This window comes from Microcaecilia unicolor, chromosome 6 (genome assembly GCF_901765095.1).
Source record: "Microcaecilia unicolor chromosome 6, aMicUni1.1, whole genome shotgun sequence".
Lineage (NCBI taxonomy): Eukaryota > Metazoa > Chordata > Amphibia > Gymnophiona > Siphonopidae > Microcaecilia > Microcaecilia unicolor.
The window spans coordinates 83,309,035-83,336,045 of record NC_044036.1 but is presented as its reverse complement, the minus strand read 5'-3'; the positions used below and the strand labels follow the sequence as shown (position 1 = coordinate 83,336,045).

The following is a 27,011-nucleotide window of genomic DNA, read 5'->3' as shown; positions in this document are numbered from 1 at the left end:
ATGCAAATTTGCATGCACTTCCTCCATTTTATGCAAATGGTAGTCATGGAGACTTGGTGTACCCCAGGGCAAATACCAGCATTTAAAGGGACCAGACACTGTATATACTGCAGTAGTTCATCGGTAGATTAAATGGATTGATCATAGGCGGTCGGTGGCCCAACTGTTTGGGGAGGCTAAAGGGGGCGGGATCAGGGGTGTGGCCAGGGGTGGGGCTTATATCCATAATTATCTGACAACACAAAAAAAAATAAGTAAAAGTAAAATAGTAACAAGTGCAGAGATACCAAGGGTGTCTTGTTTATGCCTGAATTTAACTATATTTTTGTATTTTCAATTATACTCAAAATAATTTTCAAAAAAAAGAAAGAAAAACAACAAAGCAAGCAAACCTAAAAAAATGCTTAAAACAAGTTAAGATTTACATAAAATATATTCTTGTATCAGTTTTACTTCTTGGTTTATTAAACAATTACAGCACAGAAATAAACAGGTTAGTCTACGTCTACTTTCCTACCATCATCCTATTTATTCTTAGCATTTTTTATTTCAATTTCTTGGCAAAAGTTTCCATTAATGAAATTTATTTTGCCTTTACAAAGGAATTCACCCAAGATGAGATACAAGTATAGACGACAAAGTTATAAAAAAAAAACACTATAACTACAAAAAAAAGTTCTATAAAACTCTGACAGTTGGGTGTAAACTTACTTGACTAGGAAACCCAGTTTCTAAACTGGCAACCCTGCTACAATGTGCTACTCAAGGCTCAGGAGGCCGTGCTCTGCACGCCACTTCCGTGTTTACAATCCTCTCCTCTTCCCAACAATTCCATCCGCATTGTAATCCCCCAACATCAACCAATCACCAGTTAGCTCAACACCGATTGGCCCGCAACACGGAAGAATCAGCTATCCCATAGGTTGGCATTCAGTTTTCAAACGCCCCAGGAGCTAATTGGCTAGTGTCCTCTGTCAATCAAGTCAACACTACAGCCGTCGGTGCCTCTCACACAAATGTAAAACAGGAAGATCTCCTCCAACGCTGTGCAGGTTGCTAACTAAAGGTGATCACTTCCTGCTTTGCCCTCCATTACGAGCGCCCTCGAAATCACGGCACACATCGGCATACTCCCGCCTACCCCGTGCACAACTTCTTGGGAATTTTTACCGGCTCGGATGAGCAGATCGAGCTGGTTGGTGGGCCCCTCGTGCAGCGATGTCGCAAACTCTCATCCTCTCTGTTTCCTCAGTGGCCATCCATCGGCAAACAAACACTGTGCACGGAGCCATAGAGCTCCGCATGGCAGCGCTGACAGCTCTTCCGGTCCCAAGGTGGGACTGGAAGAGCTGTCAGCGCTGCATGCGGAGCTCTATGGCTCCGTGCACAGTGTTTGTTTGCCGATGGATGGCCACTGAATTGGAGAGGCAGCGGGTTTGGCGGCAGCCGCATGGAAGGGAAGTTACAGCTTCTTTTGGGCAGGAACCGGCAATCTGCCAGCGATGTTCAGTCCAAAAGAGGTTGCATTTGGGCTGGGGAGGCTTAGCCTCCCCAAGCCTCTTTTAGGGATTCATTCATTAGCACACATTTGGTTTGTTAGCACACAAAATCAATTTGACATGCTCAAACCTATACCACTGCTACCTAACCTAGGGGCTTAGAGAGAATGAGGAGAAGAAATAAAGCACAGAGGCTGCCGGCCTTCTGATCAGCTGTCCCCTGGACCCATAGGTAGCAGAGCTAAATGATTCCTGCCTTCATCAGGTCAGTCTGATCCTTCATTCTCCCTCTGAGGCACTGAGTACCCTAAGGCAGAAGGTCTGGTCCCAAAGAGACAGAATTCCAAACCTTTAGAGAGAGCAACGGTGCCAGGGTTATTTCATCCACCCAGGGCTTTGTTCACAAGGCAGGTTTACAGCTGTCAAGAAGCACCAGCAGCAACTACAGGAGAATTAACAAAAAAAACAACACTGGGATAAGAGCACAGAAATCCCATTACTACCCAACAAAGAGAGAGAGAGAGAGAGAGAGACTAAAGGCTAAAATCCAACTCAGGGAATATTTCCCTTAAATCAGGAGAAAAAGGCTACAGAGGAGTCGATATTCAAAGTGATTTAACTGGGCAGGAGAGGCTCTTGACCAGTTAAGCACCTGTGCAGGGCTAGCTGAGGATATTCAGGGGCACCTAACTGGATAGTGCCACTGAATATCCCCTCTAACTGCCCATCTGAAATCTGGCCAGGAGAAGGACATTACAGGGGTGGAGTCTGAGCAGAGCTGGCACCTATCTGGACACCATGATATTCAGTGCCAGTGTCTGGATAGCTAACTTGGCAGAAAGGACCACATGAAAAGCAATCCTGTCTTCCTATCTTTGCCCAGTTAGCTAACAGGGCACCAGCACCGCATATCAGCCAGTGCCCGTATAACTTGTGGGTGTGATCTGAGGGGTTTTCTGGTCCCCTGTCCCTCCCAACCCTTCCCCCCCCCCCCCGATTCTAATTCCCCCTTTCTTCCTCCCCCCCCCCCCCCCCCCCAAGAGATCTAGATTCCCCAGCATGACCCTCTGGGCCTAACATTAAGATCATTGGTGCTATAGGATCAAAGTGCACTACCTCCTGTTCTCAGCTCAGGCCTCAAAATATCCACCGTAACCTCTAGAGGCTGTTGTGCTTTACTAGTGCTAGTACAGATAGACTGCTGCTAGAGCTTATGGTGGCCATTTTGAGGCCGGAGCCGTGAGAGAAAGGAGCAAGTGGGCATTGCTTCTGCTCGTTGGACCCTTAAACTACAAAAATTCCTAAAAATAGGCCTGGGGGAGGGCCTATGGGGGTGGGAGGGGAGGGATCATCCTGGGGCATCTAGATCTCTTCAGGGGGGGAGGGAAGAAGGGAGGGGGAATCAAAATCTGGGAAGGTTGGATGGAAAGGGGGCTATAGATGTGGAGGGGAGAGGACTTACTTTCCTTTATGCAGATCCTGGCTGGCATTCAGCCAGGGCTTGTACAAGTGTCTTATGTGGGTTCCAGCTGAATATCAGCCAAGACCTACATAAAATCCGCCAGCCAGCACATGCCTTCATGGTCCATCATTAAATATTAGGCATAAATCAGCTGGCAGCAGTGAGCGTTAAAAAAAACAACCACTGCTGGCTGAATATTGACTGGAGAATAACTAAAAGAGACTGTGATACACTATAATAAGGAGTAACAAGCTGTATTTTTATCATCTTTGCAGTCTGCTAAATGCATTAAAGATGCATTGAATATCCAGGTTCACTTTTGGCTGCGGCAACTTAACTGGTGAAGCCGATATTCAATGCTAACTGATTAAGTGCTTAGCAATTAAAGATAGGCCTGCTATTTATGCAGCCTATTTTAACTGCTAAACATAGCTAGTTTGGCACTGAATATCAACCCTAAACGGATATGTTGTGAGATATAGCTGGTTAACAGCTAGTTGCTAATCGCAAATATTCAGCAGAGATAACTGGTTATCTCACGCTGATTATCAGCGGTTAAATAGTTTTCAATATCAGCCAGAATATTTTCCCATCACTTCTGAGATGAAAAGTAATCAACACTGTGTTATTTTCTAGAACTGATCATCCCTGACAGTGCTAATGTTTTCTACGCCATGAACAGCCAGGTGAATTTTGACTTTATCCTTCGGAAAAAGAACTCTCCAGAAGCCAGACAAATCAAACTCAGAAGCCAGTCTAGCTCGACCCTTCCCAGGACTGCTAAAAGAGGGTGCTGGACCCACAGGCACAGCAAAATCACACTGTGAAGGGATGCATCAAACCAACAGGGCAGCTCTAAAAGAATTCCAAGATCAGCCAGTGTTACAAGTCATGTGAGACACACGTGTCAGTATTCTACGTGGAGAACTCTTACGATGGAAAGTCAACATTTGCACCATGATTTTCTTATGTAAGGAATGGCCATGGATATGAACGGACATATAGGCCTATGAAGATGAGATCGTTTTCTACAAGAGAAAAGGAAACTGAGAAGCTTGTCTTATAGTTTGTGGGTAACCTAAGATAAGCTAATCCTAGACAGAGAAATATCATTGGTGCCTACACTTTGTTGGTAATTAGGAATTGAGTCAATGTTCAAATGAACGTGGAATTTGACTTACTGAAGTCGCCTGTTACCCATCACTGCCTGACTGATAATATTTCTGCCACATTTTGGATTGGTTGTTGACTGCGATTGTCTCCTTGTCCATCTGCCCTTCTCTTCCTTGGTTGCTGGCCAGTTTTATCCACTATGACAAGCAAGAGAATTGGACTTCTTCTGTTTCTTGTTTCCACTTATTCTACAGATCATCAGCTTTTGTCTAATTTACTACAGTCCTAGAAACAGTATTTAAATGTGATATGGCTGCCTGAATGAATTGTTCATATATATATTGAATATGGCAGGAACACGAAAAAAAAATACCATACATAATTGGGCATAAAAGAAAGGTCTCTTGACCTGCAAAGTGTACAGTTAAAATGCTGGCCCTTTGGAATTTCAGGTATTTTGATAGTTTTAGGATTCCTTGTTTAGCAAGACACAGTGTAGAGAATGATGTGGAGAACATAGACAGGTCATCTCATTTTGCACATTACTGAAACTCCCATAATGCACTGTAGGTAATGATGTCACTTTGCTTAGTGCCATGGGGGCTGGGGGGGGGGGGGGGGACATAGTTGAAACTTGAACATGAAGGATTACTAGTGCCTGCCAAGAAAATACTTTTGCTGTTAGCTGAGAAATACTGTAATATTACGAGATTTCTCTCTGTACATTTGTGACTGATAAGAATGAATATATTTGTTGGCTATAAAATATCTTCCAACCTCAAGACAAAGACAACTCCAATCAACAGAATCAAATAACCCAGCAACCCAGAATCCCCTTCCGTCAACATGAGAATACGTTGCAAAGTATAAATAAATCAAGAACGTTCTTTAAAAAAAAAAAAAAAAGCTCAGCATCCACAGAAAATAAAGGAAGCTATGGGCTGTCCAATGATGTAACAAGCTGCAATACAAATGAAATCAGTTGTTCCTTTAAATGCTGTTATATCATGTTATATGTGCCATGTTAATAGTTTCCATTTAACAGCAAACCGTTATATTTTCATGCACATTATCAATCACAGCCAATGTCCAGTTTTCCCAGTGATGGCCACTTTTAGTGTGGTCATTTCTCAGACTTCAGCTTTTTACTATTAAGAGTCATGAGCTATGTTGGGAGTGGCCCTTCTTTGAAGCTCATGTAGACTGGAGACAAGCTCTAAGATAAATCCTCTCTCTTCCCTTCCCTTGTGTTGAATATCTCATCTATTAAGCATTTTCTTTGAATGGTACATCCTTCAGGTGAACTGAGGAATTCAAGACGTAGCAACCTAACATTTTTATAGGCACACATAGCTGCTGATCTATGTACATATTTTTGGAACTTCTTGAATTTCACTTGATTGATAAAATCCAAATAACACAAACATGTAAAAATACAAGTATATGTATTCCTTTACATGCTTTTTCGGTGTGTTATGATTACACTGTGTAAAGAGAGGTTGAAACTGGTATGAACACACTGTTTTTTTCCCCACTAAAGTATACATATGCAAAAATTTGTTTATTGTCTAAGGTATTAAAAGAATTTTCTATTCATGCCTATCAGACTCTTTTTATTTTTTACATTTAACATTGTCCCACTGTTGGCCAAAATGGACATTAGCCTCAGTTTTATCTCAGACATTACATCCTGCCAACTCTTAGTGCAGAATAGAATTAAACAAACAAGCACACACAATACCTACTTTAAGAATGCCAGAGGATAACAGTGTGAGTCCTGCATCTGACAAAGTAGACACTTGTCCTTGAAAGCCCATGCCTCATTAAATTGGTTAGTGTATAACAGGGGTGGGCAACCATGGTCCTCAAGAACCATAACCCAGTCCCAGGTTTTCAAGACATCCACAATGAATATGCATGAGATCTATTTGCATACAATAGAAGAAGTATATGTAAATCAATCTCATGCATATTCATTGTGGACATCTTGAAAACCTGACTAGGCTGTGGCCCTCAAGGACCGAAGTTGCCTATCCCTGGTCTATAAGGTGCCACCAGTCTCCTTGTTGTTTTCACTTTAAGGCAGTGGTTCCCAAACCTGGTCCTGGAGGCACCCCAGTCAGTCAGGTTTTCAGGATATCTACAATGAATATTCATGAGAGAGATTTTAATGCATTGCCTCTATTGCATGCAAAACTCTCTCATGAATATTCACTGTGGATATCCTGAAAACTTGACTGGCTGGTGTTCCTCCAGGACTAGGTTAGGGAACCACTGCTTCAAAGGTGTTATATAACTGAAAATACACTTGATTTAACAACAGTGAAAACTCCAAACCTCCACCCTTTTATCTACTAATGGCCCGAGAAGCAGAATAACCTTTTGCTTGGAGGAGCCAAGCAAACCAATCTCTGGCCCTGTCCACAAGCTCAGGCTGCTTGCTATGTGAATATTCAATCACTGTTTCATTATTGCTACCAAGTATTACATATTAAGGGGATTTGTTTTAATTCATTTATCCAGTCCTTACATGCAAATGGTTTTGCTTTTTAAACCCAAAGGTTTCCTATGATGGTATTGTGCATATTTGAATTAGTTTTTTCTGTACAAGTTTTGCTTGATTTGTCCTTATTCTTTTCTCCTCTCACTCACTCCTATCCCAACACACCATGAACACATAGAAAGCCTGGGCCACAGACACCCAGTGTGTTTTTTTCTAGCTAAAAAGGTGCCGGTACTCAAATGCCACACCACCCTTCAGGGTGAGGTGATCACTGCGGGACACACCCCACAATAGCCCCCCCCCCCCCCCCCCCCCCACACACACACACAATAGCCAGGCCCCCTGCAACCAGTCACAAAATCTATGACAAGTCAGAATTTGTGTGTGCAAAACCTGAACTCTTTCATTAAAACTTGGGGACTGTGGGTCAATTTTAGCAATGGGAAAGGTGTCGGACCTCAGTAGCCCCTCAAAAAAAGTCCTGGTGACACCTCTCTCCATCCATGGAGAAACTGCATGGCATGTCTGCCACTTTCCCAGATGTGTTATAAAGGTGTTTCCTGCTGCTTCTGGGAAGGGGAGGCTGCTCAGTGGGATATTCCGGCTCACCAGCAGGAGTGCAGGAGATGATCCACAAAAGCAAGCGACTTGGCAGGTCTGTTCCCCACCCCCCTCCCCCTTCTCTCTAGACTGCATCTAGTTATGTGCCCTGTTTACATGTTGCAATAAATTGTTGGAATTTCAGGCAGTATGTATTCCTCTTGGAGGCTGGTGCAGGTTAAGCTGCTTGAATAGCAAGCCATTTACGTGTCTTGTAAGGCCAGGAAGAATCCTGATGCAAATAAATTTAAATTAGTGTTTATTGGAAAAACACCCCCTCCTCTGTTTTGTCCTTTATCTTCCACTCATTTTTTCCACCTTTTCTGACACAAAAGTACATATTTGAGCCTACCTGAAAAGTTAGCAAATAATAGAAGCAGCAACTAATTTTCTAGACACATAAGGCCAAATACCAGCTGTACATACAGTAGGACTTGTTTATCCACTCATATTCTATCTAAAATCATTTTCATGCACATTTTTGACTCCATGTGCAATTCTTTCCTTGTTAGTCACCCTTAAATCTATCTAACTCCAATTATTCTCTTATTTGTCTATATGTTCCAACTCCACGTACACCCTATGCTGTCTATTAAGATGTTTTATTGTGTAGTGTATTGACATTTAGCATACTATGATATAATGGTGGTTATTTTAGAAGCTTTATTCTTGTTTTGGATATCTGAAAACTGACATTTAGATATCCATATTGCATGGATGTCCAAATCCCAATTATAAGAACATAAGAATAGCCATATAGGGTCAGACCAGTGGACCATCTAGTCCAGTATCTTGCTTCCAACTGTGGCCAATCCAGGTCACAAGTACCTGGCAGAAACCCAATTAGTAGCAACATTCCATGTAGAACCCCAAAGAATGCAAGATTCTGGAATCCTAAAGAGTAACAAGATTCCATGCTACCAATCCCATGGCAAGCAGTGGCTTCCACCATGTCTATCCCAATAGCAGACTATGGACGTTTCCTCCAGGAATTTGTAAAAATCTATTTTTAAATCCAGATACACTAACCATTGTTACCACATCCTCTGGTAATGAGCTCCATAGCTTAACAAGTAATATTTCATTCTATTTGTTTGAAAAGTATTGCCATGTAATTTCATTGTGTCCCTTGGTCTTTGCACTTTTTGAAAGCGTGAGGATATGGATGTCTAACACAGCAGTATGCCCATATGGCAAGGGGACATTATCTGGGCATGTTTTGGGAGGGGCTAGGGAGAGGGAAAAAAATGACACCCAGCTCCAATCACAGAAGAGGAAAGGATTTCTGTATTTAGACCTGGTACTTGGCATGCCCAGGTTACAGAAAGGTGCTCTCACTCAGCACCTGTCCATTGGAGGAATTAAGGTATGATACCTCCTCAATCCCCCCAGTGGTTGCTGTTCCCCTTTCTCTCCTCTGAATGTGAAACTGGCAAAGGATACAAGGCTCTATGACAACTTCAGGTACTATAGAAATTCTTAACAGAACAGCATACTGATCTGAGGAATAGCTTAATGGTTAATACAGTGGACTAAAAATCAAGGGACCAAGGTTCAAATCCAACTTTTCTTTTAATTGAGAGCACTCCAGGAACAGAAAAATAACTACTGTGCCTGAATATATAAGACACCTGAAAGTCTGAAGGCTATTGAAGTGGTGTACATTCAGGTACAGTAGATACTTTTCTGTTCCAGGAGGGATCACAATTTAATTTAAAAAAATATAAAATAAAAAGCACAGAGATGAAGTGGGATTTGGACTTGGGTCCCCTGATTCTCAACCCACTGCTCTAACCATTAGGCTACCCCTCTGCTTGGTCTGGATGTCTATGTGGATGTTCCTATACTGCCACACAGACATCCATGTCCCTTATTCTAAACAGTTTATAATCTGGAGGTTTCAGTTTGTATAATGGATGTTCATGTTGGATGTTTCCAGGATATAGTTGTCCATCTCACAGGCTGTCTCCTGTTCTAAAATACACGTGAGATGGATGTCCATTTGTGATGTACTGACTTAGATGTCCACATTCTGAGTTGAATTAGTCAAACAATTATATCCCAACGTCTTAACAAAAAGTGGGGGCAAACAATAGCATACAAGTAAAAAAAAAAAAACAACCCAGAGCAAAAATCAAATTTAGGCAATGCAGCACAAAGTATTACTGACTGAACCTCAGTGGTAACTCGTTTCACACTGGTAACACGTTCCAGTGACTTACCTAAATCGTCATTAATGTCATAATAATTCTATAAACACTCATAAGCCTTTAATATCGATCTCTTCCCTTAAAAAGTAAGTATTAGCACTTATCGTGTAATATAGATGATCACTCTAAATCATTTCCTCAACATGTAGAACTGCTGCCAACACGGACCATGTTTTGCTCAGCTGCGTCAGGGCTTTAGTCCTGCAAGTATAATATGAAATATGTCCCACTAATCCATAACTACATAAAACAGTGCCCACATACGAAAATAAATGTTTAAGCATACCTAGCGTGACACCCATTACTCTTCAATGTGTCACTCATTGTTTTCAATACGGTGTCTGCTATAAAGATATCTTTGCCATTACTTCATTTAAAGCCCAGAAAGCCAATAAGGATAAACTGACATTACACAAGCCAATCAACAGGAGGCAGATTATAAGGATGACCAATGAACCTCTAAATTTAAACACCTAGTGGATACCGTTTTCAAAATGTAAATCGGATCCATCTTTGTTCCTTGAAGTTCAGTGGTTGCTCTGTATCCCTACCCTCCACTTCCATACAAATCTGCTCTATTACTCTTCAACGAATTTCTGTAAAAGCATGATGGTTATCCAACCAGTGAGCCACTAATGGGCCAGTCTATTCCCACAAGAAATCCTAGATTTATGCTCGGTAAGTCTAACACAAATCCATCTAGATGTTCCCAGTGTGAAATGAGTTCCCACCGAAGTTCAGTCAGTGATACTTAGTGCTTCACATATTACTATGTTGCCAAAATTTGACTTTGCACTGGGTTTTTTGACTCATATTCTGAGTTGGACATACCTTCTAAATTGCCACTGATTGTGTATTGTTATTTGAATATTTTTACTGCTGTAATTGTCTGTTGCCTATGTCCGGCTTATTCTTACCGTAAACCAGTTTGGGTGAAACTTTTTAAAAAGGTGGTAAATACATAAAGCAAACAAAACACAAAAAATCTCTGTCTCTCTGTCTCTGTCTCTCTCTCTCTATATATAGTTAGTACTTGTGGGGCAAAAACACCAATAACTGTAGATTTTTTTTGTACCCTTGATGAACCCCTAATTAGGTGAGAGATTAACACCTTAATTTACAGTTCATAAACACATAAGAATCGAAGCCATATACATAACATTACTGAGCTGACAGTGGAATAGTCCATGAGGAACTTTCATTGTTTAAATTAGCATGACATGAATTAAAAACAGTACAGTAACTTTCTGTCTCCAGTTCTGTTTATTATCAGACCTGCTGATAAAGGGATTTATGTTGTGAAAAAAAACAAAAGAAGAAAAAAGGCTGCTAGGATACCCCTTACTATCCTAAAAATTATCTATCCAGTTACTATACAACTTTTAAGGAAATGACGTACTGGTAGCTGCACAACACTCTGAAAATGCCATAAGATACGTGCTGAGATCTTCTCTGTAGGTCTGTACAGGGAAGTACAAAGCACATCATAACAAGACAGTTTTCATATGATTGAGCCAGATCACCTAGAACAGGTTTCCACAGTCTGTAGAAAGCACAGCACAACACTGATTACTAGTATAATTTCTAATAGATGCTGTGATCTTGCATCAATGCATTTCAGTTATGAGCCACGTTCTGGCCTCCAGGGCAAGCACATTGGTGGCATCTTCTTTGACATCAAGAAAGATGTTGACCTTTTCTCAAGGGCTCTAAGGAAAGCACCCTTGATGTTACACAGCAGCATGAAGTGTGAAATGAGCATGGTAAGAGAAGTAGAATGTTGCACATCATAACCCAATACGTTAGATTTATCATTATAAATACAGGGTTGGATTGTGCACAAGGTACCACATAAAAACAGCGGCCAGTGCAGATGGAATTTCAGCTAATAAATCACAGCATGGAGGCAGATCAAAATGGGCGATACTGTCCATTATTCCCTTAGAGTCACTCTCGGATGATTAGGTTTATCCCCTTTCAGATTCAACCTACAATCCCATTTAACCTGATTTGCCTTAAGATATCGTAACAGAAAAGGAAATTTTTAAAACTCCTAGAAGCATGGGAGCCAACTTTTCAAAATTATTGGGGGTGCTAAGCCCAGTGGAAATAACTCATCCCTGGACATATACAAGGAATTTCTCAATATTGGGGGTGCTCAAGCACCCACAGGGCCGGCTCCTGTGCCTAGAAGTATTTGTTTTGAGCTACATTAGGGAGACCAGCTGAGTCCTTCAGCCAGCTAATTACAGCTCATCCCTGGAAGATGTTGTGTCGAGGGATGTCTGCGGCGGTAATGCGTCCTTATTCTGAGCGTCGCTGTGGATCTGATCTTGTTGACGGGTTTTCCAAGACTGGGCTCTGTCCCAGTCCGTTATTACGTTTTCATTGTCCCAGATTGTGGATGTCTCTGTATCACTGATATAACCTGGTTGTCCCGTATAATGTGTTGGATAGATAAGCAAGGGCTCAGCTGAGAAGGCTTTCAAGTCTCTCGGTTCAAAATGTTCCATATAACTTGCTCTAAAAAGGAAAATCATATTCTTAACATTTTTTAAAAATTGTTTGGAAATTAAAATGTTCTGGGTTGAATATATGTCAGTAAAATGAGGTTTCTTTCAAGAACGTTACAGCAGTTTGGGTCAGATCTATATTGAATTCTATAATTGATCATCTTAACACTATTTCTCAACTTTTATCTACCAGTAACTACATAGTTCAACAGGAAACTCAGTCACAGTAATTTTCACAAGAGATTTACATGTCCGCTTAAATCACACTTGGGGAGCCGGCAGTGCCGCTGAATTTTGGTCCTAACTGGCTATCTAAAAAGCAACCAGGGCGGAGTTGGGAGGAATTGGGAATTATGCAGGTGTCAACAATATTCAATGGTAACTGTACCCATAGGACCGCATAAACGGCAGTCCTGACTTTGCCCAGTTAGCTATGCAGGTGGTGGCACTAAAAGTCAGCCAGCACCTGCATAACTACTGGGTAGCCAACTGAAGCTGATCCTCCTCCATTCCCTTAACAACAGTACAATCTCCCCTCACAGCCCCCCACCAAAGTTCCAATTCACCCTCTTGGCCCTCTAACAACAGTCCGATCCTCCCTCCCAGCCTCCCCCCAAGTTCCAGCAAGCCTCCTAGTCCTACCTTAATAGGCCTGATGGTTTAGTGGTCATCAGGGCAGAAGCCAGGGAAGTAGCCATGGGGAGGCCTCAGGGGTCTGGGAGCTTCCACTTTGGGCTTACGCCCCCTCAAAAATTATGGCACCAGGTGCATGGCTGGCAGGGATGCCCAAGCCCTGCCAGCCAAAGAGATTCACCACCCAAACCCCCTCCCATACTGCCCGAGCAGCTGGAAGTCAATGGGGTGCTCCAGGCCATCAAAGCTGGCACTTCTGCACATGCTCAGTCCATTCATTGAACTGAGCATGTGCAGAAGTGCTGGCGTTGGTGGCTGGAACACCCTCAGGCAGCATGGGTGGGGGCTCCAGCAAGGAATCGCTTTCACTGGTGGGGCATGAGCATCCCTACCAGCAAACGTATGTTGCAGTGGTGGTTGGCCAGGCAGGGCAGGCAAGCAGGGGTGGGAGGAAACTGAGAGGAAATGTTTGGCCCCTTCCAGTCCCCCCCTGAGCCCCTCCCCCTAAAAAATGGAGTTCTGGCTATGCCCCTGGCAGAAATGAATCCTGCTTGCTCCTGCTCCTACTCCTCATAGCTCCTGACTTAAAATGTTCACCGTGATCTCTAGTGGTAGTCTTGCGGCACTACCTCTAGGGGTCTGCCTCTAGAGGTAGACTAAAATTGAACTGGGAAGCCCAAAAAGTTACACTTGGCATGTACTGCAACACTGGATAAATAAAAACAGAAATGCACTTCCTTTTTTACTGAATACAGTACAAAGACATCTGCCTGTTATGGTAGACCCGGGGGGGTGGGGGGGGGGGGGGCGGGAAGGTGGAGTAGACTGTTGGTGCCTGGGAGGGCGGATCAGACTGTTTTGGGGTGGGAGGGTGGAAGAGGGAAATGTGAACTCCTCTTATGTGGGTCATAAGTGCATAGGTATTGCCATACTGGGACAGATCAAAGGTCCATCAAGCCCAGCATCCTATTTCCAACAGTGGCCAATCCAGGTCACAAGTACCTTGCAAGATCCTGGTTTATATTCAGCTGTGACCTGGCTGACTATCAGCTCGGACCCACATAACTCCCTGCAGCCAGTACACGTCTGGTGAAAGCTGGATATTCAATGCCAGTGCTCGGACATGACTCAGCATTGACTACCCGGGGCTAAGAGCCAGCAATGGTCAGTGTTTAACAAAACACTACTGCCACTGGTTGAATATTGACCAGTATTTTTCTAAACAGGGAAAATAAAAAACAACTGTGCCAGTAAAAACTTAAACCAAAAAGGGAAGTGGGGAAGGGACACTTCAGAAAAGAGTCACCTACATCTCATTTCTCCAGATCCATTGGAAAGAATCTGTGGAAAACTTGAAAATTCCATCACAAGACAAGGATTGAAATTTGCCTCATTTGAACTCCTTCTCTAATTATTTTCACATTTCTAGCAATGTCCACCTATAGGTAATACAAAAGAAAGCACAAAAGGGCCCCAGAACTGGAACAATGGTACAATCTTTAATGGACTGGACCCGACACGGGCTGTGTTTCGGCGCCCAACAGTGCCTGCCTCAGGGGTCAAAGTCGACTACAGCGGTTGGAATTGTCTGGTGCAATCTGCTAGAACTTTGGCAATTCTCATACAAGGACTGTTTGGTTCTTTTTAACCTTTAGGAAATTGGCTTTGACCCCTGAGGCAGGCGCTGTTGGGCACCGAAACACGGCCCGTATCGGGATCAGTCCATTAAAGATTGTACCATTGTTCCAGTTCTGGGGCCCTTTTGTGCTTTCTTTTGTACAACTGTCGGTAAGAAACGCTATGTATCTCTGTGCTAATAGCCTTTCCCTCTGTATTCTATTTACCGAACCAACAGCAAATTTCTGTTTATAGAGACATCAAGCAAATAGTAGAGAACAAGTCTACTCACTCCGGGTGCTTGTTGTACATGACGGGAAGAAACTCATCCACAGGCAGCATCTTACTGAACGCGTTGGCTGCAATCAGTTTGTGAGCCCCTTGCAAGGAGATGGCATAGCCCAGCGTCCAGTAAGAGTAATCAGATTCTACAAGGTTCATGACACTCGGAACGGCCTTCTCTGGCCGTTCTACTTGCATTCTTTTCCGACCAATATAGCTAGGAAAAAATGAAAAGGTCACAATGAACTTACATGTACAACTTCAACCACACATATAGCGTAGAAAGTTTAAGAGGGTACCAGTCTGAGCCACAGACAATCCCTCTATATATGAACATAGGATATGTCACACCTGGTTGGACAAGTGATCCATCAAGCCCAGCTGCCTGTATCCAACAGTGGCTAATCCAGGTAACATGTTCTTAGCGGGGTTCCAAGAAGCAGATCAATTCTTTGTTGCCTACACCCAGAAATAAGCAGTGGTTTTCCCAAGACTACAGGTCCAATATTCAAAGGGGTTTAATCAGGCAATGGAGGCTCCTGCCCAGACGGTTAAATCCTGCTGAACTGGTCAGCCACCGATATTCAGTGGCACTTAACCAGATAGTGCTGTAAATATTTCCGCTAACCAGCCACTCCCTAACTGGCCGGGGTAGGGGCAGTCTGGGGGCGGAGTTTGGGTGGAACCACAACTTAGCCGGTTTGTGGCAATATTGGATTCTAAACTGTATGTGCTTACTTAGCCAGTCAGTGAACAGCTAAAAGACTGTTCTGACCATGCCGCAGTAAAAATTGGTCTGCGGTATGTGGACATGTGTTTTGGGTGAGCACTGGGCCAGTTTTTACCATGACTGGGAAAAAGGGCTTTTTTAAAATGGACCGGGAAATGGGCGTATGCTGAAATTAAAACTAACGCGTGCCTATTTACGGCCTGAGCCCGTACCGCCACCCATTGACTTAGCGGTAAGGGCTCATGTGCTACTTACATGGTAACCATGCAGCGTGTGCCAAATGTCTATTTTCTACCACCGGAAACACCTCCGTGGTAGAAAATAGACATTTATTTTCTATTGCGGGATTCAGCACGCGCCAAACTCATAATTACCGGCATGCGCATGCACTAGTTAGGCATTAGTGCCGATCTGGTGCACTCTACCCATGCATTGGTCCTCCCACATCTTAGAAAAAGAGCACCCTTTATGCGCTGAGGGGTCCTTTTACCAAGCTGCGGTAAAAAGAGCTCTGCGTTATAACAGCGAGGGCCATTTTTGCCACACGTTGAGGCCCCTTTTACCGCAGCAGGTAAAAAGGCCAAAAAATAGATACAGCCATGCAATAGGATTTCACTTATCGCGTGGGGGGGGGGGGGGGGAGGAAGCACGGGTAGCATGTGGCGCTGCCTGATTACCACCAGGTTAGCGCCTGCGGAAATATTTTCAGAATATTTTCGATAGCGTGGGAAATGGTGCACACTGGTGCTGGAACTACTGCCTGTGCCCACATTGGGCCAGAGGTAGCTCCAAATTGGCACATGGTAAGCCCGTGTAGGGCTTACCACCACTCCTGAGTTATCCAGGCACTGGTCTGAATATTGGCTGGGGTCTGGTTAACTTCCAGGTCAGCACTCCTACCAAGATATTCAATGCTGAGAGCTGCACATGTCCCAGCATTGAATATGAGGGGTTAGTTCAACCCACAGCTATGCCTGGCTTACAAGTTGCTTACCACCATGGGCTGAATGTCGGCCTCTACGCAGCTAATAATGGTTCATGGACTTATCCAGACAAAAAGGGAAAAGAGACAGACTCTGCTGATACACAAACAACCAGCATCAGAGACGGCTAAGGAGTGGAAAGAATCATACAGGATTGATACAATAAATGATTGGGATCTTTATTGAAAACCAATATCCCCACAGCCATGTTTCAGCTACTTCCTGAGTCAGGGGTCCTTGGATTCTGCAAAGACAAGGTTCATAGGGAAGTGCTGCATATATAAAATAAACGACTGCAATATTCAAGTTTACAGGCTTGGACAATAAAAGTGTGGAGACTTATCGAGCAAAGGTTGCCGCGTTCTCATGTCAGTTCCATCCCACTTAGGATTTTATAAACCTCTGACACATGTTCTCTTAGCCTTCTCTTCTCCAAGCTGAACAGCTCTAACCTCTTTAGCTTTTCCTCATAAGGGAGGTGTTTTATCCTTTTTATTATTTTTGGTTACTCTGCTCTCTACCTTGTCTAGTTCTGCTATATGAAGATAAGGTCGCAGGATGAATCTAGAAAGACGCATTATATAATCTTCAATTTTACTCTCCACTCCTTTCTAAACAATTCCTGACATTCCATTTGCCTTTTTACCACTAAACTAAGGATTTCACACATTGTTCAGAAAAGGATTGATATTCAAAGCAAGTCATGTATTCACTGGAGATCGGTGAACACATAATTTGCTTATCTGTATATTGTAAAATTATACGGATGGTATCAAGCCATAGAAATGGCTAATTTACCAGATACTTTTTGTAAATTGCCTGTCCTATATGTGGGTAAAAATATACACTTGAAGGTCTATGATGCACTTATTTTTACCTGCAATAGGGAGAAGAGTTTCTAGGGGCAGAGCTAGGCCAGGGTTTGAAACTATGTACCAACACAAAAAAGCAGGTGTGAAAGTCTGCACACTTTCCCTCTGAAAACCAGTGCAAAGCCCACAGGTACTTTCCAGATATGGAGTATTCCTATAAACACCCCCTATAATCTTTGGGGTCAATATTCAGCCATTGGCAGTGAGCGTTTTGCTCATCACCGATGGTATTATTCCCAGATATTCAAAGCCCGGATCCGTGCAGGCTTCAGCTTTCAATATCTGGTGATTTTTAAGCTGACTAACACATATGTAAGTCATCACTTAAGCAGCCATGGGTTAACACATAAATATAGGACAGACATTTATACAGTTCCATTTATGCGCTGACCCAGCTCCCGGAACACCCCTAAGATAGCTGGCCTTGTGTTCGGCACTAAAAGCAATATTCAGCAGCAGTTAGCTGGTTAAGGGGTCCTTTTACTAAGGTGTATTGAAAAATGGGCTGTGATAGTTTAGGCACGTGTTTTGGGCGTGCGCAGATCCATTTTTCAGCACGCCTGTAAAAAGGGCTTTTTAAAAAAGTTTTGCCGAAAATGGACATGTGGCAAAATCAAAATTGTTGTGCGTCCATTTTGGGTCTGAGACCTTACTGCCAGCCATTGACCTAGGGGTAAAGTCTCACACGGTAATCGGGCGGTAATAACCTGCATGCATAGCAGATGCGTGGCAGAAAAATAAAAATTAAATTTTGGACGCACATATCAGACGCGCGCCAAAAATGAAATTACCGAAAGAGCCATACGGTAACCAGGCAGTAACTCCATTTTGGCTCTCGTTGGGTGTGCGTAGACGCTTACGCAGCTTAGTAAAAGGACCCCTAAATGCCACTGAATATCAGCGGCTAGCCCCGACTAAGTGATTTACCCGGTCATCGGCCAGATAAATTGTTTTGAATATCGGGCAGTTTATTTTTAATTTACTCACATCAAGTCCCAGTCTAGCTGGATCTCCTCAATATCATCCATCAGTTTCATAAGTCTTCTTTTAAACTGAGGCTCAAAGCGCGCATCATCTTCAATAAGAAGTGATTTCTCTAGCCCTCTGTCAACCACCTAGAAAAAATATTTAAAAGGAAATCTAAGAAGAATACCCGCTGAGAAATGTGGAACACAAAATCAAAATTCTTGTGACCACAGATGCCAGCACCACCCATATCTGCAGATCCAATATCACCTCCTTCTCCTTCCACAACCCAAGTCTCCTTCTGTAACCATCATCATGGACCAAACCCCACAGACCTACCTCTGTGGGCCAAGCTTCCTCCTTCCACAAGCCTACTACTGTGGTTCAAGTTTCCTCCTTTCACAGGCCTACTGCTGTAGGCCAAGCTACCTCCTTTCACAGGCCTACCAATATGGGTAGAACCACCGCTTTCTGCAGTCTACTTCTTTGGGCTGTACCTTTTTCCTCCAGAGGTCTGCCTCTGAGGGCTGAGCCTCTCCTTTCCATAGCTTTCTTCTCTTCAGGATAAGCCTACTCTTCTGCAAGCCTACATCTGTGGCCTTAACCACTGCTTATGCGTTCTGCTGTTGTACGTTCAAAACACACAGGCACAGCAGCTCTGTTCTACTCAACAGCCACAAGGCTACTGTTTGGAATGGGTCCTGGTACCACATAACCTCACTGTTCCCTCAGGATTTGCCAGCTCATGTGGCTGTACATAGTCCATCTCTGCTTGTGAAAGTCCTACATATCCATCGTTAGCAAAACATTCAGATCTCTTCCAAAGTAGTCTTGTACTTCTGTGGAGTACCCAGGTTGCTAAGAGTGTGAAGTCCATGCTCATAATATCAAGGGGCACAGCCTTCTTTCATGTTTCTCATTAAAAAGCACAGGGGAGGAGGGCAATTTGACTCCGATTAAACAATCCAGAAGAGCCCTCCATCTTTTAAAATCTTTACTAGTCGATATTCAAAATGATTTAACTGGCCAGAAATGGCTGCTGACCAGTTAAATTGCATGTTCTGGGCTATCCATTAATTTTCAGCGGCATTTAACCAGTTATTGCCGCAGAGAATTAGCAGTTAGTGCCTAAGTGAAAACCAGCTATTTTGGGGGCATTCCAGGGTGGAGTCAGCACATGGCTGGTTATGTTCTAGCTGGTGCCACATAAACCAGATATTCAATGCTGATGCCTGGACATGGCCTGGCATTGAATATCAGGGAATAATACCAGTGGTGGTCAGCAAAACGCTCACCGCTGCCGGCTGAATATTTACCTCTCTCTCTATTCCCAGCCATATCCTAATATATCCCCGAACACCTTTCACTCAGGTTAAAAAAAAAAAAAAGTAATATACAGTAGGATGCCGATTATCCAAACTCTGATTATCCAGATGTTCAATTATCCAGACTGCTTCTGTTCTTTATTTTTTAAATTTTTTAATCATAATCTCTGTATTATAGTTTTCACGTAATGCCTGATCTACAAAATGTATAACACCACAAACAGTTTGGTATTTTTTTCCCATTTATTATTGAAAACCAAAAATAATGCTCAACACGTAAGGATCAAAGTGTGTGCTCTTTCAAAAAGGAATGTCCACGTATCTGGATTTTTTTATTATCCGGATTGCTCTCTGCAGAGGTTAGTCCAGATAATCAGCATCCTACTGTACAGTGCTTGGTCACATCTTAGAAAATGAAACACTTTTCTTTTTGGCTTCAACATCTGGACAGAATGAATTGAACACTACCTCTTTCCAGACACGGTGATGGCTCAGAAAGCATCCAATTTCTCCCCTTGTCAGTACTCTTCCGGAATAAGGGTCTTTGTAACCTGGTAACATCTCTATATTCAGAGCCTTCAGCTGACTGGAGTTCAGTGCCCTGAAAAAAGGAGGCATAGTCTTAAAGCACCAGTGCCAGGAAAAGCAGTTTTGCAGTTAATACCATTGTCAATTAAAACAAACAAAAATTAAGACTCCATTTTCAATTTTTTATTAAAAGAGCTGGTGCCTTGAGTCTTCATTTCTAGCTACCCAGGAATTTTTTTTCACTTGCGCTACAACCCTCCCAGTACACCTAATCTGGTCACCCCAGTGACAGTCATGGATAGGAAAAACTGCTGCTTCTTGATACAATTTCTCTCCACTCCATCTCGAGTAAGAAAGTGTCCAGTGCATCCAACACTCTATGAAGAAATGCATCTGTGGTTCCACCTTCTGTCTCATATCATGATCATTTTGTTCAAGAAATTTCTTTCCACTGAAAAATGTTCTACACTTTTTTATACATTTGATATCTTTGAATGTCTCTATCATATTCTCCTTTCTTCTTATCCTGCATGATATACATAGGATACCTGACTTTTTGAAAAAGAAAACTCCATTATCTGCCCCTCCTCTTCCCCATCCTGGCCCTTTTCTGTCCTGCTTCTGAACCATCCCTTCAGGAGGCAAACACTAGAACACTTGTTGAATGCCAGGTTGGGCAATAATCAAAACCACAATTTCCACCACCAAAATGTTATTTGATTGGCTTTCATTATTAGTCTCTAAACATTTAGAGCAATTATTCCAGTTTACCATTCCACAATTTCTCCCCAGTTTAATACATTGCATAGAGCTTCCCATATACAAGATCCATCCTCCAAATCCACTCATGTATATATGATCCCACAAATGCAGCATTTTCTGAATATATAAACTCTCCATCTCCTTCCGCCGGCTTCTCTTAACTAGTCTCTCTTGCTTTCCCAAATTCATTCCCTCTCCTTTTCCAGCCCATCTCCACCAATCTCTCCACCCTACCCCATCCAGTCTCCCACTGTCCTGGCCAGCCTATCTAGATCAGTTCCTCTCACTCTCCCTTCAGTCTATACTGACCTTTTCTCTCTTCATGAAAACATAAGCGTTGCCATACTGGGACAGATCGAAGGTCCATCAGGCCTAATATCCTGTTCCCAACAGTGGCTAATCCAGGTCACAAGTACCTGGCAAGATCCCAGAACAGTAAAACAGGTTTTATGCTGCTTATCCTAGAAATAAGTAGTGGATTTTCCCCAAGTCCATCTTAATAATGGCTTATAGACTTTTCTTTTAGGAAGTTATCCAAACATTTTTTAAACCCTGCTAAGCTAACTGATTTTACCACATTCTCATTCTCTGGCAACAAATTCCAAAGTTTAATTACACGTGTGAAGAATATTTTCTCTGGGTTGTTTTAAATTTACTACTTAGTAGCTTCATTGTGTGGCCCCTTAGTCCTACTTTTTTTGGAAAGAGTAAACAAGCGATTCATGTCTATCCATTCTACTCCACTCTGTATTTTATACACCTCTATCATATCTCCCCTCAGCCATCTGTTTTCCAAGCTGAAGAGCCCAAGCTGCTTTAGCCTTTTCTCATAGGGAAGTCGTCCCAACCCCTTTATAATTTTTGTCGCCCTTCTCTGTACCTTTTCTAATTCTGCTATATATTTTTTGAGATGCAGTGTCCACAATTGCACACAGTATTCAAGGTGCGGTCGCACCATGAAGCGATTCAAAAGCATTATAATATTCTAATTTTTCCATTCCTTTCCTAATAATTCCTAATATTCTATTTGCTTCGTGAGCACAGAGCAGAGGGTTTCAATGTATCATCAACGATGAGTCCTAGATCCTTTTCCTGGGCGGTGACTCCTAATGTGGAACCTTGTATCACGTAGCTATAAATTGGGTTCCTCTTTCCCACATGCATCATTTTGCACTTGTTCACATTGAATGTCATCTGCCATCTGGATGCCCAGTCTCCTAGTCTTGTAAGTTCCTCTTGCAATTTTTCACAATCCTCTTGCGATTTAACAACTTTGAGTCATTGGAAATTTAATTACCTCACTAGCTACTCCCATCTCTAGATTACTTATAAATATGTTAAAAAGCAGCGGTCCCAGCTTAGACCCCTGGAGAACCCACTATCTACCCTTCACCATTGAGAATACTGACCATTTAACCCTACTCTCTGTTTTCTATCTTTTAACCAGTTTTTAATTCACAATAGAACACTACCTCCTAGCCCATGACTCTCCAATTTCCTCTGGAGTCTTTCATGAGGTACTTTATTAAATGCCTTTTGAAAATACAGATAGACTGGCCACACAGACATCCCAGCAGAGCAGTGGGGCACCCTAAGGAGTGCTGCAGTGGATGTCACATAAAAGGTCCTAGATACACCCCCTCACCCCCTTATATTGTATGGGGAGCCTTCTCAAATCCACCAAAAAACTACTCTACCCAACAGTAAACCACTACAATAGACCTTAAGCCTGCAGGTGTCACTTATGTGTGGGTACAGTAGGTTTTTGGTGGGTTTCGGGGGGAGGAGGCTCACACTTTCCACCACAAGTGTACCAGTTAGAGTGGGATATGGGCCCAAGTCCCCTTCTCTACAGTCCACTGTACTGACCCCCTGGCTACTCCAAGGTCCTGCTTGCTGCTCTAATAGGACTGGTCATAATATCTGATGCTGTCATAGATGCCGGTATGTACTATTTCTTTCACATCCTTGGGAGGTAGGAGGGGGGGCGGGGGGTCAGTGACCAATGGGGGAGTAAGGGGGGGGGGGGTCATGCCTTATTCCTTCCAGTGGTTATCTTGTCATTTAGGGTACCTTTTTCTGACTTTGTTGTTTTTAACTTGGAGAAGATAATGCTGTTTAGTAAATTTCTGATTTAAAATATATTCTTAAGAAGATTACAACTTACTTTCCGTCTACTGCATCTACTATTGTGACTGCAATTTCCATTTCGTACAGACTCTGCAGCATTCGATCTCGTCTGTCCTTGCGGCGTTTCAAGTTTATCATGAAAATCTGAGCAAAAAAATAAAAATAATATTTGGCATATTTTCCTATCATAGCTAAAGGTTATGGGGGGAGGGGTACGTTTATAAAGCTCTTTCCATGATAAAGGACTTTTACAAGATTGCACGAGTGTGCACACATGTAAAAAGTAAATGAGAGTGTGAACCTGTTTTTATACAGGTTTATGGCAATGGGTAAAATTTCCAGGGGTGTCATGTGGGTGGAATCATGATATACATGTGTATTTTATATATAAAATACGCTTGCACATGTGTAAAGCACACACACTAATGTACAAATAAATTTGTTCTTCAGTGTTCATATACTGTGGGCTGGTTTTGAGAACCTATTTTATAAAGGTCCATACACACCCTAGGGAATTACACAATTAGGCGTATGCAAGTTTTCTGCACAACTAATGAGCAAGCATATTAATTCCATAACTTTGCTAGTACTCAGCCGGGCCCAACAGAAGTCTCAGAAATGGGCCACATTGTGAGGACAAATTAAAGTTTCATTCTACTAAGCCTTGTCCGCCCTCTGCTGGACAGGCAAGGTGAGGTGGAAGCCATGGCACTGAGATGTGGCTCAGTTATCATGTGACCAGCTAAGCAGGAAGTAATGGGTCTTCCAGATGCTCTAGCATAAGGAGACACATCACTGAGCTGTGGAGCTTGCCAGCCAGCCCTGCTGCATTTTTCATGGGCTGGGAAAAGCAAATAGCTTGGGCCATGTGATTAACTGAGGCCATCTGTCCTGTTATCCTATTTTCTACTGCCTGTTATTAGCATGCCGCCTCCAGGAACTTCCCTCAGAGGATTTGATATTAAAAAAACCTACAGCTTTTTTTTTGAACTTTATGTATTTTATTCAATGTTTTAATATCAATAATTCCTGTTGATTATTCCCTGTAGGTGGTGGAATTTTACTTCACAGAATAGCTCAACGTAATATTAGATAAAGATGGCTCTTCCGGTTTGGGTTTGCATTCACAGTAGAGCAAGGGTTCTCAACCCAGTCCTCGGGACACACCTAGTCAGTCAAGTCCATAAACCGCTACTAAATGGACTTGGGAAAAATCCACAATTCCTGGAATAACATGTATAGAATGTTTGTACGTTTGGGAAGCTTGCCAGGTGCCCTTGGCTTGGATTGGCCGCTGTCGTGGACAGGATGCTGGGCTCGATGGACCCTTGGTCTTTTCCCAGTGTGGAATTACTTATGTACTTATTACTTAAGTTTTCAGGATACCCACAATGAATATGTATGAAACGGATTTGCATAGAATGGAGGCACTGCACGCAAATTTATCTCATGCATATTCATTGTGGATATCTTGAAAACCTGACTGGCTACGTATGTCCCGAGGACTATAGAAATGCTAAATAGTAGTAGACAGTAGTAGTAGTAGTAGGTTGAGAACTGCTGCTGTAGAGGATGTGACTTAGAAGGTAAAACTAGGTATGCAATGTGGGAGGCCAGAATAAAAGCACAGGGTGTGCTTAAGTTAATGAAGCAGAAGATCCTGAAAGGTTCTGGAAAGTGTCAAAAAGTGTCCAAATTAAAGCGACACACACATGGAGGCAGTCTGGAAGAAGCAACAAGAATATTGAATATCTGATTTTAACTGCTAAAAAATAGCTATTTATGCAGTCTTATTTGATGGTAGGTGCTGAATAAGTCGCATGATATAGCCGGTTATTCACTAGGCACTAATCACTAATATTCAGCGGAGATAACCTTTCCCAATGGAAGCCAAGCAAATCCCTCAAATCATCAGAGAATGGTCCCTGATTAATATTTAGTGTATACATCCTCTCATCAGTTGTTGCCCTCTGTATCCTGTACCACTCCTGTCACCTCAACCTGCCTCCAGCACATCAATATGCACTTTCTGGCCAAAAAAAAAAAAAAGGGCCTTGTGTAAAAGACCTGATCTAAGGCCCAAAGAAACAAAATATAAGGCAAAGCAGAAATTTATACTGTTGATCCTGAAAGGATGCAGAGCGAGCAAGACTCTTCAAGTGTTTCATTAACAACCACAGCTCATCACTCATAACCTTCTCCTCAGCTCATAAATTCATATTCCAAACTCCAGCCAGAGACTCATGTAGATGATGAAGGCCCCTGTTTACAAAGCCGCGCTAGTGGCTGCCAATGCAGTAATGCCATCACAGCCCGTTCACTTTGAACGGGCTGTGTCGGCAGCTGCTAGCGCAGCTTTGTAAACGGGGGCAAATCTTAATGATCTTCAGTCTCAGTGCAGGCATTTACACTGGCTCTGTGGCTGGTGTGTTGGCATATTATATATTGGTGACTTTTCAGCAAAATACACTAGTATTCTATAAAGAAAAGTAGATGTGTACTTTATTTCTAAAATAGATTTCAAATAGGTGCTTTCCTACTGCTTAAATATAAAATTGTCCTCTACATGTTTCTAATCAAGGTTATAAAAATATAATGGGAAGAACATAGCTGGGTAACAATGACACAATTTGTTTGTTGTTATGTTTATGTGACTTTATAAGTATGGTTTCAAAAAACATTTCTAATTATAAATATAAAAATAAACCAGCCAATATTCAAAGCGATTTAGCTGGCCGCTGACGGTTAAATTGCTTGGTCAGGGTTAGCCGCTAATTTTCATCGGCACTTAACCGGCTAAGTGCCACTGAATATCGCATTTAGCACCAAACTCAAAGCGGCTATGTTGGGGATCTTCCAGGGGCGGAGTCAGCACTTGGCCGCTTAAGTGCTGATAATCAGCCCTTAAGCCAGTGGTGTTTGTTGGTCGGCTGCCACCTGGGGTGGATCGCCGCTGTGCGCCCCACCTCAGCGCATCACCTCCAACCCCCCCCCCCCCCCCGATGCATTGCTTTTACCTTCTGGGGGTGCTGAGAGCAGCTGTGCGACTCTCAGCTCTGCCAGTTCCCTGCCTCGGAACAGGAAGTAACATCAGAAGGCGCAGGGAATTGGCAGAACTGACAGCCGCTTGGTTGCTCCCTGCACCCCCCCTGCAGCATGCACCCATGGCGGACTGCCCCCACCACCCTGCCCTCAGTATGCCACTGTCTTAAGCAGCCAGATTTAGTGCATAAATGGGACCATATAAAAGTCATTATGTGCTAACCCATGGTTGCTTATGTGGCTATGTGTTAGCTGGCTTAAAAATAACCAGATATTCAAAGCCGTATCCCAGACAGGGCCCAGATTTGAATATCCAAGAATAACTCCATCAGCAGTGGACAAACCGCTCAGTACCACCAACTGAATATTGACTCCAAACTTACAAATGTAGTGAACTTGCATGCCTAGTGGAGGAGTTGCCTAATGGTTAGTACAGAGGGATTTGATCCCAGCAGATTGGGTTCAATAACCACGGCAGCTCCTTGTGACCGTGGACAAGTCATTTAATCCTCCATTGCCTTAGGTACAAAATCCAAGATTGTGAACCCTCTAGTTACAGAGATAATATCTGCTTATAATGTGACACTTTTCTCTGTTTTGAACTTGATGGATAAGCAGATTATAAATGCCCAAAATTAATAAATTATTAATAATAAGAGGCCAAAAGATGAAATTTCAAGCTACATGGATGCCCATTCTAGGTTGTATGGAGGAGTAGCCTAGTGGTTAGTGCAGCGGACTTTGATCCTGGGGAACTGGGTCGGCACTGAGCAAAAAGCTCAGTACCACCAACTAAATATTGACCCCAAAGTACAAATGTAGTCAACCTGTGTACCTAGTAGCGGAGTAGCCTAATGGTTAGTACAGCGGGCGTTGATCCCAGCAGTCTGGGTTCAATTTCCACTGCAGCTCCCATTGACCCTGGGCAAGTCACTTAACCCTCCATTGCCTTAGGTAGAAAATCCAAGATTGTGAACCCTCTAGTTACAGAGATAATATCTGCTTATAATGTGAGACTTTTCTCTGCTTTGAACTTGATGGATAAGCAGATTATGAATGCCAAAAATTAACTAAATTATTAAAAATAGGAGGCCACGAGAAGAAATTTCAATCCACATGGATGCCCATTCCAAGGTGTAGGGAGGAGTAGCCTAGCAGTTAGTGCAGCAGACCTTGATCCTGGGGAACTGGATTCAATTCCCACTGCAGCTCCTTCTGACTCTGGGTAAGTCACTTAACCC

General features: G+C 42.8%; 2 protein-coding genes across 3 annotated transcripts in view; one reads left to right on the top strand and one right to left on the bottom strand.

The window, feature by feature from the left end:
• Positions 1-4,444, top strand: part of RGL1 (ral guanine nucleotide dissociation stimulator like 1) — a 259,243-nt gene extending 254,799 nt beyond the window's left edge. Inside the window, exon 18 of the mRNA XM_030205352.1 lies at positions 3,598-4,444. Coding sequence (XP_030061212.1) covers positions 3,598-3,788 — 191 coding nt within the window. The 3' untranslated portion in view covers positions 3,789-4,444. The remainder of the gene's footprint in view (positions 1-3,597) is intronic.
• Positions 4,445-10,618: 6,174 nt separating this feature from the next.
• Positions 10,619-27,011, bottom strand: part of COLGALT2 (collagen beta(1-O)galactosyltransferase 2) — a 148,871-nt gene continuing 132,478 nt past the window's right edge. For both annotated transcript variants that reach the window (XM_030205353.1, XM_030205354.1), the window contains 5 exons: positions 22,766-22,872; positions 19,777-19,909; positions 18,005-18,132; positions 14,443-14,649; positions 10,619-11,910 (listed from right to left, as the gene is read on the bottom strand). In XM_030205353.1, coding sequence (XP_030061213.1) covers positions 11,634-11,910; positions 14,443-14,649; positions 18,005-18,132; positions 19,777-19,909; positions 22,766-22,872 — 852 coding nt within the window. In that variant the 3' untranslated portion in view covers positions 10,619-11,633. The remainder of the gene's footprint in view (positions 11,911-14,442; positions 14,650-18,004; positions 18,133-19,776; positions 19,910-22,765; positions 22,873-27,011) is intronic.